The following is a 17,689-nucleotide window of genomic DNA, read 5'->3' as shown; positions in this document are numbered from 1 at the left end:
GGGATTGAAAGAGACCGAAATTGACTTGAAATATAGCCAGCACAAACAGATCAAAATCAGTAATTTAATGGGATATTTTCCCTGCCTCTCTTTTCAAGGGTTGCTGCTTTTGTTTAATACAATATTTTATTGTTTTCTTTGACTCAGCAACTGGAAGGCTGAACTAAGGGCTAGCTCCAGTAACAGCAAAATAATGCAAAGAAGTGTAAACATGACATGTTGTGTGATTAGCCAGAAGGTACTTAGCTCCCTTACATACCAAACTGGTTGACACCAAGAAGGAAACACGGTACTTTGAGAACTATAGTGAGTTTAGCTTGGAGAGTCTGCAACAATAAAGAGTAACAAGATCCGGTTTGAATAAAGGAGAAGATGGCATTTTTGTATAAGGTACAGGCAATAAGTCTTCCATCAAATGGTATATAATAGAGTCTGACTACATCTATTCAATTCATAGATGCATTCTTATACTGCAGTCCATCAAAGTATGACTTCCAGTAGCGAATAGAGCAACATGATTAAAATTGATCATATGTTGTTTCTCTCCCCATCTCCCTAAGGAGAAGTGTATGCAGTGAAGCGTCATCTTTTTTTGCTTGCATTTTAAAAGGTATATTTATGTTCGAGAAGACAAGATTGAAGAACCGTGTCTTTCACCTGGAGTTGAAAGAGGAGAGTTTTGAGACGGCCCCTAGTTCCTTTGGGACTTCATTCCACAATCTCAGACAGAAGGTCAAAAAGTTACATCTCCGAAGTAACAATGATTCACTGTACTCTTCTCCAATGGTGAACAACATAAAGATTTTTCTTTTACAACTCCATTGCTAAACATAGGGAGAAATGCTCAAACACGAACGATAATTCAAGAACAGATACCACCACTTGGTTCTGTCTAATTTGCAGTATATACAGCTCAGCTGCATTTTACTTCTCTTGTAATGTTATTTCTAAAAAATACATAGAATCAGATTCTGATAGCCTTTCTCATCTTGAAAGAACCTTTGTTTAAAACTTAGTCTCTATTATGTGTGATGGACAATTTGTGGCATAAGTAGACTGGAGTAAAAGTACTAAAATCTGGACCATTATCATTACCAGTGAGAAGTCTTATCATTTCTTGCACAAACACAGCTTACTCTAAGTCTTTAGAAGGCTACCTTATTATCTATGGCTACTTCTTTGCAAGATAAAACATATTAATTTTCTAATCTTGGAATGCATGTGCTAGTGGCTTTACTTTTATCCTGTCAGTCTAAACATTAATTACATATGCTCAAAAAGACAGAGATACATATACACTGTTAACATTCAAAAATAAAGCTTATCCTTGTCACCAGATAGACTATGAGTTCTTGAATTAGTACTAATAACTTTTGCATTAAGATATTACTTGAGGAACACCAGAACTTGCTACAATGACATGGCTATTTGTATTATGATTTCACACAGATGAATTTGCCAGTACAAATCACTGATTACCCTCATTCTATCTTTTGCTATAAAATATTTATGAGTCTCTAATTATATTTTGTAAACACAAATTAATCTTCAAGAAGGTAAAATGTTTACTTGATTGAAAAAGCATATCCTTTTTCCTTGAATAAACCTTATGGTTTTTAAGTGGTGCAAGTTAAAAACTTTACTCCTTGTACTTTTAAAGTCACTTTGGAGAAAAGCAATAGTATAGACATTTTTGCTAGTAGAAAAGTAAAAGTAAAAGGAATGCTGGCATTTATTGAGAATTAAATCAGCAAATTTATAAAATTAATCAGATGCAAGTTGCTTCCATTACGGTTAATTATATCAGAAAATGTGTTTAATTAAGCATATGTTCCAATAAAGTGGCAATTATTATCCACATATTTTACATAGTATGCAGTAACAAATTGTGTGTCAGACAATAACTATACATTTCATTTGCAATGCTTGGCTGAGGAATTTATTGTCTTTCTTATACTTATACAATTGGGCACAATGCAGGATGTAATGTGATTCATTTCTTAGCATTATAAAACTGCACCTGTGTTAGAACTGGTCATTTTATCTTCCTTCCAATCCTAAAATACAACTGCAAATGAAAAGCTCTATGAAGTGAATCATGCACCCCTCCATGCTTCTTTCACTGAATGTCACCTAATTACTTTTCCGTTGGCTGATATCATTCTTTTATAGCACACCAAAAACTATCAGGCACAGAAAAGAGGTGAGATAGCATGAACTCTCCATGTGTAACTTGAGAAGGTTGCAGTCAGAATGCCTTAGAGTAGAGTGACTACAATTCCAGCTGGTAGTGCAATGTAGATTATTGTTAACCAACAGTTTAAAAAGGCCTTTCAAGTCTCAAAGTAATATACACAGATTAGTCCAGGGCTACTCAACATGTGGCCCACAGGCCACATCTGGTCCGTGGCCCATTTGTTTGCAGCCCACGATGTGGTTTGGGTTTATACGGCACTCAATACATGGGTGGGAGCCAAAACAAAAAAGTAGTCAATATAATGGTCTTCTGTTGATATGCATTTTAGTAGTTAAATTCCTGGACTGTCATTGCTCATTAAAAGTGCTGTCATATGAGTGGAAATCAGGTAAATATTGCATTTTATTAATATAATCAGAACCGACTTAAATGGGGCCTGTGTGTTGTGTAGTCTTGCCTTAATCTTTGTATTCATGCCCATCAGTGTGAAAGAAGCTATTGGTATATATGGAACTGCACTTAAGTTGTGGCCATCAGCATGTGCTCTGAGTATCATTGTGGCCCCCAGGGCTTCCAAAGTTGATTAGTCCTGGATTAGACAAACCTTCTAGAACCACTGTGAGGGTGACTTTATATCCATAATGTCGATGGGGAGGAGGGACGAAATCAAATGAAAGAACTTTTCAAGATCACTTTGGGTACGTCTACACTACAATGTTAATTCAAACTAACTTAGTTCGAATTAGTTAATTCGAACTAAGCTCATTCCAACTAACCGATCCAGACTAAAAAACTAGTTCGAATTAGCGTTTTGCTAATTCGAACTAGCATGTCCACATTAAGTGGACCCTGAACCAGGCTCAAGGATGGCCGGAAGCAGTGCCGGCAGGGCATCAGAGGAGGACTTAGAGCGTGGAGATGCTGTCTCAGGCTAGCCGAGGGCTGTGCTTAAAGGGTCCCGACCCCCACCCCGGAAAGACAGTTCTCAGGGGTGTCCTGCTTGCAAAGCAGTCCTGGCTTGGATTGCCCGGAGTACCCACACTGGGCACATCACAGCACTCGGCCATCAGACCAGCTGCACTTGCCGCAGGCTGCCATCTGGGGAGAGGGGGCAATTGGGGGGCTGCAGGAGAGCTTCCACCCCCAGAAGCCCGCAGAGCCAGCCAAGTCCTCCCTATCGGGGGCGCGTACCCCATTCCTCCCTCAACTCCTTCCACTTACCCTTCCCTAGCCCCTCTTCTTGATGTACAAAATAAAGGACAATTGTGTTCAAAAATGGAATCTATCTTTATTAAACAAAACTGGGGGAGACTGGGAAAAGGAGGTGGGAGAGGGGAAGAGAGAGGGTGGGAGAGGGGAGGACAACTACAATGATCAGAGGTTGGGAACAGGTCCCATATGAAGAGAGGCTAAAGAGACTGGGATTTTTCACTTTAGAAAAGAGGAGACGGAGGGGGGACAGGATAGAGGTCTCTAAAAGCAGGAGTTGGGTGGAGAGGGTGCATACAGAAAAGTTCTTCATTAGTTCCCATAAAGAAGGACTAGAGGACACCAAAGGAAAGGAATGGGTAGCAGGCTTCAAACTAACAACAGAAAGTTGTTCTTCACAAAGCAAAGAGTCAACCTGTGGAACTCCTTGCTGCAGGAGGCTGTGAAGGCTAGAACTGGAACAGAGTTTAAAGGGAAGTGAGATCAAGTCATGGAGGTTGGGTCCATGGAGTGCTATTAGCCAGGGGGTAGGAGTGGTGTCCCTGCCCAAGGTTTGTGGAAGGCTGGAGAGGGATGGCACGAGACAAATGGCTTGGTCACTGTCTTCGGGCCATCCCCTCTAGGGTCCCTAGGGCTGGCCGCTGTCGGCAGATAGGCTACTGGGCTAGATGGACCTTTGGTCTGACCCAGAACGGCCATTGTAAGCTCAGGGCTCAGGGTCGGGGGTCTCAGTGGACCCCCTTGATTCTCTTGCACACCTGCTCCTGGGTGGCCAGGCTGGCAGCTCTCCTGCCCAAGCCAGCCACTTTCCTGTGCCTAGTGCAGAGGTCGTGGACGAGGTCCGCGACGTCCGCACTAGCCCAGGCGGGTGCCCGCCTCTTGCGGTCCTGGGCAAGCTCCCGGGAGCCGCCAGCCTGGTCCCGGGAAGAGGGGGAGGGCTGGAGGGCATCGGGTGGGTGGCTCGATCCGTGCCAGGTGCAGGGTCTGTTGGCTGGGTGCTGGCAGGCTTGCACCTGGCACGGGCACCGTAGCCAGCCCGTGTACCTTTAAGGGGTCCGGGGCCGGGAGGGGGGCAGACGAATTTCCCTGGTGTTGGCCAGAGTGGCCACCAGGGAAACCTGGGGAGGGCTAGCCTCCCACTCGTTCGAATTAAGGGGCTACACACCCCTTATTTCGAACTAGTAAATTCGAACTAGGCTTAATCCTCGTGGAATGAGGATTATCTAGTTCGAACTAAGCGCTCCGTTAGTTCGAATTAAATTCGAACTAACGGAGCGCTAGTGTAGCGCCTATGAAAGTTAGTTCGAACTAACGTCCGTTAGTTCGAACTAACTTTGTAGTGTAGACATACCCATAGTGAGTCCTTGGCAAAGACAGGAACAGAACCCCGGATTTCTTGGCCCCAAATAAGCAAGGTACATGCCCAGGTATGATCACATGAATAGTTGCACTGCAGCCTAAGGGACTGTTTCTGTGTTTAAGCAGACTGGTATTTTGAAATAATTTACCAAAATAATGGAAATTGTTATGATTGGATTGTGTTATTTTGACAAATAAAATATGCAGAATTTTCAAACATTGTGCCCAGGATTTTTCATTTTGGCAGACAGGAGTAAAAGAGCTTTGAGGTGATAGACAGTGTAGATATGCAAAATATTATTTAATAATTCCACCATATTTTCATAGCATGTTGTTCACTGGGAAAGCTTCTGATGGTGTATTATTCAATACTTGATTTCAAAGATACCAGTTATTTTGAGCATTTATAAAATGCAAGCATTCTTCCCTCCAGAAACCACCTAAATTTCCTCATTAAGTATCTTCATGCTGAAATTGTTTTGTAAATGCCACTTACTTTTTTGTCTTTGTTGTATCTGAGAAAAATCTCTTGGGCTCTCTCTTCACCACCATCAGTAAACAACATAATGATCTTATTGCAGTTAGCTCTAGAGACACTGTGCTGTAGGAGATAGAGAAAGAAGTAACTTTTTAGTTCTGGCTCTCAAAAGACCCACAAAAGTGTAATATAGTTCCCAGAAATATAATTCAGGATCACTTTTGGTTATAAAATACTATACACAATATATTGCTTTGGGCTGCTGCCCTTTTTTATAATAAAAGTAATAAAGCTAGAACAGTAACGTTATCAATATTAAAAAAATGCCTGCCTTCTTAATGATTTAATAGACATTCCAAAATAAATTCATAAAAACACCACAAAACTAACTGACCCAAGGTCCAAATCTTGGTCACCTTACTCCCATAAGATATCCCATGGATTTAAAAGGCCAGCCTACATGAGTAAAGTAAAACAGGTTTGGTACTTGTTCTACTAGGCCAAAATCTGTACTGATTTACTTAGTACTTTAAGTTAGATATCCAGGAAACGTCTACACAGCAGGGCTAAAGCCAAAATAAGCTATGCAACTTGAGCTACGTCAATTGAGTAGCTTAAGTCGAAATAGTATATTTCAGATTTTGTCACTGTCTACACAGCAGGAAGTCCGAGAAAGCCCTTGGACTTAATAGGAATTTTTACCAGATCAGGTTGTAAATGAATACAGAGAAATCAAGGGGAGAAATGTGGGGAGAATGGTGATCATATTATCATTGGGTGATTGCATCTTGATGTAGACAAATTCCCATTTGGTATTCTCACTAGGGCAACAGCACATCCCGCAGAGCAGCTTCTGTGTGTAGGGAGCTCCAGTGCCCCACAGACAGGGGCTGCTGCCACCCCAGGCATCTGTATCGCAAGTAATTCCCATTTGGTATTCTCACTAACTTCGCACTCTTGCTGAAATGATAGTGGAAAAGGGGGTTTTGCCAGTAAAATAAAAAATAAAATAAATGTGTGTTACAGAGCCTATTGTGTTCCAAGGTAAAAGCATTAGTATGAAACTGATCCCAATGTATCCATTGAAAATATATGCTTCAACCCACAGCCATATTACAGCTATTTATTTTACATCAGTTGTGTGTTTCTATAATTGATAAACAATAATGGGTTCATGTGTGTGGAGACAGAATATTTCCTCACAGTGTTGTAAATGAATTTTACTATGAATCAACACCATTAGTATTTGGGAGTAGAATTTTCTCCAGAACATGTTATCAGCATACTTTATCAGCTATATTACTATGCACATGAGAATTATATTATCAATACTTTCTGTTTAGTTTTAAAATAACTAAAAGTTCTGTTTTTGACTTAGCAATACAATTTGCTATATTGGTGATACATTTTTCATATCTATATGTCTAGATAGCCATTACTGCAAATATAATACAAATATGTGCTAGGTATTAACAGTGGTTTAAGCAGTTAAAAGAGGAGTTTTTCCTCTTTCTTTCCTGTTTGTCTGGGTTTATCTTCACAAACACCTGCAGGAGGAGAAGGTGCAGGAGGGGACACCCAGAAGGCCTGGGAAAGGCACCCCAGTTACCAATTAGAGTTTTGGCATGGACACCGGGAGTGGCACACCTCCCAAGTGTTACGAAAAGTTACCTGCAAACAGTGTTAGGGTATGTCTACACTACAGCGCTAATTCGAACTAACTTAGTTCGAATTAGTTAATTCGAACTAACGCATCCAGACTAAAAAACTAGTTCGAATTAGCGTTTTGCTAATTCGAACTAGCATGTTCACACTGAGTGGACCCTGAACCAGGGTTAAGGATGGCCGGAAGCAGTGCCGGCAGGGCATCAGATGAGGACTTAGAGCGTGGAGCTGCTGTCTCAGGCTAGCTGAAGGCTGTGCTTAAAGGGACCCAACCCCCACCCCGGACAGACAATTCTCAGGGGTGCCCCGCTTGCAAAGCAGTCCTGGCTTGATTGCCCGGAGTACCCACACTGGGCACATCACAGCACTCGGCCATCAGACCAGCTGCACTTGCCGCAGGCTGCCATCTGGGGAGAGGGGGCAATTGGGGGGCTGCAGGAGAGCTTCCACCCCCAGAAGCCCGCAGAGCCAGCCCAGTCCTCCCCATCGGTGGCTCGTACCCCATTCCTCCCTCACCTCCTTCCACTTACCCTTCCCTAGCCCGCCTTCCTGATGTACAAAATAAAGAAAATGTGTGGTCAAAAATAGAATCTCTCTTTATTGAACCAAACTCGGGGAGACTGGGAAAAGGAGGTGGAAGAGAGAGGGTGGGAGAGGGGAGGGCAACTATAATGATGAGGGATTTGGAACAGGTCCCATATGAAGAGAGGTTAAACAGACTGGGACTTTTCAGCTTAGAAAAGAGGAGATGGAGGGGGGATACGATAGAGGTCGCTAAAAGCAGGAGTTGGGTGAAGAGGGTGCATACAGAAAAGTTCTTCATTAGTTCCCATAAAGAAGGACTAGAGGACACCAAAGGAAAGGAATGGGTAGCAGGCTTCAAACTAGTAACAGAAAGTTGTTCTTCACAAAGCAAAGAGTCAACCTATGGAACTCCTTGCTACAGGAGGCTGTGAAGGCTAGCATGCAAAGTCTCCTGCACCCTGCCCCAGCCCTGCCAGGGGCACACAGCACTTAGAACAGCTGGTGGTTCCCTCTAGGTGCCATGCGACCCTGGCTCAGGGAGGACACTGTGCACTCCCTCGCCCTCAGGTCAATCTGGGCCTTGGAGCAGGGGAGTACATTAAGTCTCTCGTCCCCAGCCACCAACTGCCAGAGGCATGTGGCGCTGAGAGGAAATCTCCAGTCATTTTGAACAGCTGGCAGTTCCTTCAAGGTGTCATGCGCCCTGGCGGGGCTGAAGAAACTTCATGCACTCTCCTGCCCCACATCTCTATTGGCATGAGGGTGAGGAAGTGGCAGGGCAGGCCACAGGCTGGATCACGGGCCGTATCTTGTCCACCCCTACCTTAAAAGCAAGCAGATTCACATTTCTTCCTATGCTTCAAGGAGCCAGCCAGGAAGCCAGATTCCCTTTCAGAGACTGGGCCTCCTACTGTGTCAGAGATTTATAGTTAACTCAAAACATTCTTAACTTACACACGTGAGTTTAATTTACACCTTTTCTGAATTTTCACTGATCTATCTGTTCATAGATTCATCTGTTAAAGAATTCATACTCCCAGCTGACAAGAAGTAATATAAGGTCTTGGATGAAGATGACAGTGTGCTGCAATACATCAGAAATCAGTATGATTTTCTTGATTCTATAGAATAATAGGATGTCTCTCTATTTCAAAAATGCTTTCTGACCTCCCTCTTAGTCTGCTAATTATAGCTTTAATTTTTTTAATTTTTATATATTTTTAAAATTCAACAAAGCAAGCCAGTAGCTAGACATCTTTTTTTTTTTTTTTTAAATGAAGGTGCAACCACATTCATTTTATGGATAAGATTAACACATCCTTTAAAATGGAGTTTACTTACCTACACATCTGGAAATAGCTTGGTGCATGAAACTCTAAGAATGAACCTTTTTATGTCCCCGAGGAAGCAAAAAACAAGGCACTCCTCCCCCTCGCCCACCAACCCCTCCCAAAAAAACAATCCAACAAACAAAAACCCTCCTACCTAGAATCACAATATATCACAAAGTGATTTACAGAAAAAAATAGTTCTATAGTAATCATTACAATAGGGTAAAATTAATTGATACACCAAAATTAAAAAACAATGGTAAATATACCTTTGCAAATAACGTGTAGAGGAACAATAGATAACACTAACTCACAAATCAGCAAATCCATATTACAAGTAGATATTACCGGAGTGCCTTAATTTATTTCTAAGATTATAATAAAATATTTATTTCCATCCAGCACTAGCTCTAGAAAGTAATTTTCCTAACGGCACAAAGAAGACAACACTTCTGTACGTGTAAGAGTGTGTTCAAGTGGTTCTCATCCACAGCATTGTGCCTGCACAATTATTACCAGACCGTGACCTTTCAAAACATCTAACATCTTTGGAACTTATTACAAAGCTGGCTTGTTTGAAATCGTAAGCACACAATAAAACTTTTTCATAATTTTATCCTTCTAAATCTTCATAATCCCATCCCATTTAACTTTATATGCTTGTCTCTATAGTCTATAGCTGTCTCCATCGACAGCTCTTTACTCCTCCTGTCAACTGGATCTGCTGGATCCTGGAGTGGACAACTGCAGTTCTTCAGTCTCATGTGATCTCTTAAATTCTCCAGGTATAGATGTGTGCCACATCCATTAATCATTCTGATTCTTGCAGAACATATTGGGCCTCAATAAAGCCATAATCTCTGCAACAACTAAAACACATTAACAATAACAACCAGAGACATGGTCTAGTGTTTTATTTCTGTTTACCTTTGCGAACACTTGACTTTGCCATATTCATTACTTCCAAATTAGGACTTCTATTACTTCTATTCTTGGCAATTATTTGTTAGGTTCTAAGAACATATTTAGTACTGTATCAAACGTAACCCACAAAGTGTCAATGTTCTGAGGAAATTATAGGTCAAAATAAAACTCCTTCTGTCCTTCTAGCTTTCTCCTGTTATTGCTCTAACATGCCCATAGGGCCACTGAGGGTGCATCTACACAGCATGCTAAACTCAAAATAATTTCCACTGAATTTCAAAATAGCTTATTTCAAAATTTGGCGTGTCTACACAGGACCAAATTTTGAAATAATGCACTATTTCAACACATCTCTTAACGCCTGTGGAATGAGGGTTAAAGGGATGCCAAAATAGCTCGCCCGTTATTTTGAAAAATATTTCAAAATAACTGGTGTGTTTAAAAGATGTGGAGTAGACATACCCCGAGGGACAGAAGTAACCTTGTTCTCAAGTTGGACAAAGATTTAAATCACTCTTTTCCCTTCTGCGTAAAGTTTCACATAATCAGCAACTGAGGTCACCAAATCCTTTTCCCCACGCACACTGAGTGGGTCAGAAGATATTTTTGCAAATATTACATTTTTTAATTCAGATATAATTTGGATGGATATTCTCCAACCAGCTCTGTTCCTGTGACATGATACAGAGTGACCAAATAGGTGTCTAGTTCTAGCAAGTAGCTGATGAGGGGAGTAGAGATTGAAGCCTCCAATAAAGTTTCACCAAGAATGAGTGCAACCCCTTCTGTTTTGTGGGCAAGATAATAAGCAAGTATTTATTAACTGGCGTAGCTCCATTTAGATTGGCTGAAGTTCTGACATACAGTTGTTAATACTATGAACTACACCAATATTTTTTATTAAGTAAAAAAGAAACTGTACCAAACAAACTTATTATGGTAGGTTGGCAACATTACTTCACTTTATATTACTAATTAGAAAGAAAATTTGAGGACAGTCTGAAATTAGGTAACATAACCAAAAGACGGAACCAATGCATTTGGTCTCTGATGAGATGTATTCTGTTCCCCCTGCCATGCTTAAAATACTTTGGATTAGTCTCTTTCCTCCATCTAATATCCCTCCGAAAGCTATTTATAAATACAAAGGTATTGAAACCACACACAACTATGCATGAGGTATCATGCATTATAAACTAAATCAATAAATGTGAATAAAGTAAAAAACAACCGGGAGACATTCTAAATTATGATATAACTGAAATATTCTTCTTAGATGTAATACCATGTTTTCTTCTTTGAAAAAGGGGAAGCAATGCAGCCAGTAGCACAGTCATGTGATAACTGGAAGAGACGCCCATTGAAAAATGAAGCCCAAAATGGAAAAAAATAATAACCCCCCCGCACACACAAAAACCCATTATATCACACTGACAAACAAGTTTCCCCTTCACAAATCTTAAAAAATCAAGCTGAGTGGGGCTCTATTTAGGGAAAGCAGGCTGATGGGATACATTTGTTTTGTAAGTAATTGCATCATAAAATATATCACACTGTTTACTGCTTGTGGAGCACTCTAAGTGACCATCTGGACATTAAAGTGCTATTACCACAGATCAATAGTATAACAGCACTGAAGGAAAACTTCGTAATACTTACATTTAGCAGCTGTTCAAAAGCATAGCTAAAACCTTTCTTGTAGTCAGTGATTCCTTTAGCTGAGATTTTGTAGACAGCCTCTTTCAGCTTCTTCTTATTCCTCACATTAGCTTGGACAAGATGATTAAAGCAGCTGACGTTCTGAGCATTATTGTTAAACTGCAAAATAATTGATAAAGAAAATTAAAGACAATAATACTGGTTTAATTTCCTTTTCTGCTCTATAGTGTAAGGGCCAGATGCTGGCTTCAGGGCATACATGCAACTCCTAGCAATGGGTGATCCTGAAAATATTTAGATGATGTGATAATGCACACAAATATTCAGTTACTTATCACAATTTTATCCAAAATAACAGTTTCTTGAAACTTCAACAGAAAATGTCATGACTCTCTCCAACTTGTCCAGAGCTTTCAGAAGCATGGTGTGGACACAGCATTCCAGGTGAGGACTGTCCTGGTGTACTTGGCACTGGTGAAGCCTCAGTTGGAAATACTGTGTCCAATGGTTGGCACCATATCTAAGGAAGTTGTGGATAAACTGGAGTGAATCCAGAAGAGAGCAACACAAATGATAAAAGGTTTAGAAAACCAGATCTATGAGGAAAAGTTTAAAAAAAAAAAAACAACTTAGTCATCTGAAAAGAGAAGGGACATGATAACACTCTCCAAACATATTAAGGACTAGGGGGCAACAATTCTCCAAGTCCACAGACGGTAGGACAAGAAGTAATGGGCTTACTCTGTAGAAAGAGAGATTTAGGTCAGATATTAGAAGACACTTTCTAACCATAAGGGTAGTTGAAATAGGTTTCCTAGAGCTGTTGTGGAATCCCCATCAATGGATGTTTTAAATAAAAGGCTGGACAGAGACCTGCCAAGGACGGCTTAGGGTCTCTTGATAATGCCAAAGTTCAAGGGCCTGGATTTGATTACTTCCTGAGATCCCTTCTAGACTTGCATTTTTGTGATTCTGTGAAAATGGATATTCATTTCTTTACATCTAAAAATCAGATGCTAAACTCACTGAAATGAGTGGAAAAACTCTGAAGGAGTTTCAATGACCTTACCAGCTCAATAGAACTGGGAAGCTCAGATGCATAGAAAAAAAATGAAATAAATAATAATCGGCAATGAATGTCTGAAAGTTTCTTGAAATTTCTTGGTTTCTGAAAGTTTCTTGTCCTGAAAATATAAAACATTATTGGCAAAAATAAGCACATCACAGTATAGATATACATAACAAGACACTTTTAAACCCAGGTTTCCATTTATGTATTACGCATGTGCTTTTATTTATTTTTTTAGCACTCTCATCAATTAAGTGGGAGATTCTAGTTCTTGATATATTCCAGCACACATGTCAACTATAAACATGCAAATGGAAATCATCTTGTGCCTTCTTCAAAATTTGGTCCTGCTTATATAGTAGTGACATATTATTGTTTTTGTGTGTATTGTGATAACACCTATCAATCACAGATATGGTCTTGGGCACCTCGATGGTAGATGCGGTGAAAGCACTGGCTTGTATTGCCTGAAAAATCTCTTTGATAATTACAAAACACTGCTTTTTCATCTAAAAGCAAACACGGGAAATATACGTAAAAAAAACAATTTCCTGCTCAAAGAAATTATCATTGGTGTGACTGGACATAAATGTTAATTATAAGAGAAACTTCTTGCAGCTTTATATGATTAAAAATTCTCACAAAAGTTGTTTTCTACCACTTTAGCTGTATATGGGGCCTTAAAGAGAACAACAATTATGTGAAGTGGCCTTAAGCCCCAGTCTTGGTCCCTAAATCCTGAATATCTCTGTTTAATCTAGTTGTGTTGCACTCAGGATAAATAAATAAGAGAATCTGGCCAGTAATTTTAAATATTTAGTGGAATACTCAGGCTATTTCTATTGTCTGACTGTGTGATAAATTCAAAATTAAAACAAATTTTTTTTTTCTGATAAAACAGGTTTGATTCAAACCAAAAAAGTAACGAAAATCAGACTGACCAATTATAAATATCCCATATTTTATCCAGGTGCTAACAGAGCAAAAATGTAATGGTTAAATATCAAAGATGTGCAAAAATTTTACATACAAATACCTGACTCCTACACAGGACAAAACATCTGAGTTTAGAACATACAATTCCAGAGTTTGAGTGATATTCTGAGCAAATTTTCTAAGTAGTTATTTTTGGGTATAAACATTATAAAACTCATAGATCTTAAAGTTTTTGTTCTCTAAAACAGAAAATTCTGTTTTTAATGGTTCACTTGTACCCAGAAATTGAAGAAAACTTTAGGGTGCAAAGTTCAAGCAGAGCCAGCTGCCAAACCAAAAAGAAATTCCTACAAACCCACAGCAATTTGGTGAAAATACCCCCAAAAACATTTTTCTCGGTTCCTCCTCCATGTATAATATGGCTACGTCTACACTGCAGGCTTCTAGTGAGAGAACTGTTTTGCGCAAGAGTTCTTTTGCAAGAGAGCATCCACACTGGCGAGATCCTCTTGCGCAAAGACCTGCCTCCCAAAATCACTTAGGACAGAGCAAAAGGGCACCAGTACCTTCCAGGGAAGGGGGCTGGAGCCCTGCTGAGACACGTGCTTAAAGGTATCTCCCTGGACAGCTGTTTCTCTGCTGCTGTATGCTTTGGGACCTCTTGTAGGGACTGAAAGCTGTAGCAGTGCCTGTTGTGGTTGCCCTCAGCCTCTTTGGACACCACAGCTTCTGCCCGAGTGCCTTTGGGGACTTTTACCATCTCCTGTCTGTGTGCGGCACCCTTTGGGATGTGTGGGGTATGGTCTGTGCCCTGCGGGCTTGGCTGCTTCCAGCCAGCATCCCCCTCCCTCTCCTGGGCAGGATGTGTGTGAGCATCAGGGTCCCAGGCATGCCCTGGAGCTACCTGCTGCGTCCACGTGCCACACGGTCAGGCTGCACGAGGTTGCACGTGCTGCGTACTACTGCACGATGTGCAGCTGGGACTGCCTGAGAGACACCCCTTCCCCGAGCACCTGTCTCCCCGCCCTTGTGAGTGACAACCGCTACAGGGAGGGTCTGTCGCCAACCTCGGACGAGGCCTGGGAGACGTCCTAGCTGCTGGACACTGGCTCCAGATGGAGGGCGATGGTGGGTGGGTGGTCCTCTCCTTTGTCTTTGGAGGCAGTGGTCAGGTCGCCCTCCTCCAGGTCAGGAGGTCTGACCACTGGGGTGTGCAGTCTGGCATCCACCATGGGAGAGGGCCCTTGCACAGCTGTCTCGCCCATGATGGCGTGCAGGAGCTCGTAGTGGGGGCAGGTGTCAGCTCTTCCCTCCCCGCCCCTGGCCACCCTCACTGGCTTTCACATATGCCAGGCTCCTTAACCTTGGCCCAGACCTGCTCCAGGGTCCGGACTGAGTGTCCCTGGTCTGCCAGCGCCTGGTCCACGTGGCCAAAGATGTCTGTGTTATGGCGCTGGGACCGTGGAGGGCTTCCTTCTGCCCCCACAGGTCCAGGAGGAACTCAACCTCAGCCCCGGCCCAGCATGGGGTGCACCGCTTGGTGCCCCCGTGGCTGCTGGGAGCCCTGGAGTGGCTTCTGGGATGGTGGTGCAGGCTCATGGGGTGGCTTCGGGGCAAGCATCTGGTGCTTCTGAGCTGCAGCAGGCAGAGCCATCTGTGGACAGTTTCCGGCTGTGCTGCTTCTGCCATGCGGCGTCTGCAGGGTGCGTAAGCCTTTAAGTGGGGGGTCTGGCAAACAAGAAGTAGTGAGCTGTGAATGCGGGTATGGAGTGTCCAAGCAGCCAGCTCCATTTTTTCCTGGAGGCCAATCCTTGCACAAAAACTCCCTGCTGCCTGTCTACACTGCCTTCTTGCGCAAGACCACTTGCACAAGAAGGCTTATTCCTCATATGAAGCATCATAGTTCCTGCCCAAGAAGCCCTCTGTTCTGATGCTTTACTGTAAATTTACTTGTGCAAGAACGCGTGTGCAGTGTAGATGTTCCATAAGTTTTTGTGCAAGAATGGCTGTTCTTGCACAAGAAGCCTGCAGTGTAGATGTAGCCTATACCAATCAACAGTATAAATTTGTGTACGAGTCTCCTCATAATCTGCAGTGACTATATCAGTTTCCTCTTTTCACAACTAAAAAAATTATTCCTATCACTCACAAAAGCCTCTAGTTTTAGTGCTGTTAATCTGAAGATTCAGTCTCCAGTAACAGATGTAGTGTTTTCACATTTCTGTGGTCACACAGTTCATTAAAATCAAGGTTATAGTATTAACTTTAATTGCCACTCAATTTTGATTTTTTTTTGTTTTCCAAGTTCTGTTCAGAATAGCAATATCTTTGTGATTGATTGTGCTTTCGCTGAAAGTTAGAGTCTAAATTTTATCCTTGAACAATCAAGACCTTTTCTTATATCAAATAATGGAGACTGAAAATAAAAACATAAAAATAAAGATAAAGAACCTCTGGAAGAAAAACGAACAGCACGCAGGCCTGTACAAGGACGAATAGCCTATTGCTCTGTGTGTGTATCTGTGATTGTAAATATTCAGCTGTATTTGAAACAAGATAAATTGGTACAGAGATAACCTAATAGCAGAAAGAGTTTGAATGCCACTTATATGTTATTTCAGATGTGTGGGACGAATACATAATAGCCAGTCAGCTATTTGTATAATTGTTCAAATACATGCAACACAATATATTCATTTGACATTTCTGCCCTACTATTTTTTGAATGCCTAAGTATACTACTCAAACAGGAGATACACATTATTCATTATAGCTCTAATCATAGACAAAATATTGGCACATAATCATATCATCATGCCAAGCTCTGGCATCTCTCTCAAGAGGGACACTATTTTGTGTTTTATACATTATATACATGGTACAACAAAACAATCCTTTGTGCTCTGATCAGTGTTTGTTGAAAGCTGTGTGGAGTTCTGGCTGTCTCATGTGAAACAAGATATATTAGAATTGGAAAAGATGCACAGAAAGGTGACAAAAATGATGAGAGATGTGGAACAACTTCCATACAGAAATTAAGTGACTGGGACTGTTCAGCTTAAAAAAGAAATAGCTACACTGGAAATACGATGAAGTCTGTACAATCATGAACGGGTGAAGAAAGTGAACAAGAAAGTGTTATTCTTTTGCATAAAGTAAGAAATAGGGGTCACATGATTAAATTAATAGGCAGCAGGTTTAAAAACAAACAAAAGTAAGCACTTCACACAATATACATTCATTCCCTGCAACTTGTTGCCAAGGGACATTCTGAAGTCCACAAGTATAATTGGGCTTACAAAAGAATTACGTAAATTCACGGTCCATCAATAGCTATTAGACAAGATGATCAGGGACATACACTCCCCTTCTCCTCCCATGCTCTGGGTGTCCCTAACTGCCAGAAGCTGGGCATGGATAGATCACTCTATAATTTCCATGCTCTTATTTTCCTGGAACATCTGGCACTGGGCAATATCAGAGACAGGCAACTGAGCTACACAGACCATTGGTATGACCAGTATTGGTATGGTCAACAGGTTTAAAACAAATAAAAGGAAGTTCTTCTCCACAGAGCTCATAGTCAGTCTGTGGAACTCCTTGCCTGAGGAGGTTGTGAAGGCTAGGACTATAACAGGGTTTAAAAGAGAACTAGATAAATTCATGGAGGTTAAGTCCATAAATGGCTATTACTTAGTATGGGTAAGGAATGGTATCCTAGCCTCTGTTTGTCAGAGGGTGGAGATGGATGGCAGGAGAGAGCTTGCTTGATCATTACCTGTTCGATTCACTCCCTCTGGGACATGGCCACTGTTGGCAGACAGGGTACTGGGCTAGACGGACATTTGGTCTCACCCAGTATGGCCATTCTTATGTTCTTATAGCTATTCTTATGTTGTTGCACCATAATAAAATAATTCTGGTGATATTTTTGGGGAGCTCCTGCATCCCCAGACTTTGGAACAAGGACTTGAAATATAGCAGGAACAGCCATTTTGTGTCAGGGGCCTCAATTTTACTGTTCCTATGAAACTCTGTTCAAATTTGACCAAGTTATATGCCTTTGAAAGAACAGTTCACGGTTTCTAAGTGGACACAGAAATTAGTAGGTAAAAATCTCTAAATAGTCAGTCCTCACTAAGCATGCTCCATCAACTCACAGCTTCTGCTGCAGACTGCACTACACATGCACCCTCACCACAGAATGGCTGTGTTCCAGCCTAGAGTTACAGGGGAGAAGCTGGAATTTGCAGAAAATGTTCGCAGCTGCTCTGTGCGAGGGTGGGGCACTGAAACTGAGGCTATGTCTAGACTGCAGGCTTCTTTCAGAAGAAGTT

General features: G+C 41.5%; 1 protein-coding gene across 2 annotated transcripts in view; it reads right to left on the bottom strand.

The window, feature by feature from the left end:
* Nucleotides 1-17,689, bottom strand: part of CACNA2D1 (calcium voltage-gated channel auxiliary subunit alpha2delta 1) — a 653,332-nt gene that overhangs the window by 115,683 nt on the left and 519,960 nt on the right. For both annotated transcript variants that reach the window (XM_075926367.2, XM_006117144.5), the window contains exons 11-12: nucleotides 11,348-11,506; nucleotides 5,262-5,366 (exon numbers count right to left, since the gene is read on the bottom strand). In XM_075926367.2, coding sequence (XP_075782482.1) covers nucleotides 5,262-5,366; nucleotides 11,348-11,506 — 264 coding nt within the window. The remainder of the gene's footprint in view (nucleotides 1-5,261; nucleotides 5,367-11,347; nucleotides 11,507-17,689) is intronic.

This window comes from Pelodiscus sinensis, chromosome 1 (genome assembly GCF_052426305.1).
Source record: "Pelodiscus sinensis isolate ZL-2025 chromosome 1, ASM5242630v1, whole genome shotgun sequence".
Lineage (NCBI taxonomy): Eukaryota > Metazoa > Chordata > Testudines > Trionychidae > Pelodiscus > Pelodiscus sinensis.
Note: the sequence above shows the minus strand (reverse complement) of the source record. Positions and strands in the feature narration are given on the sequence as shown.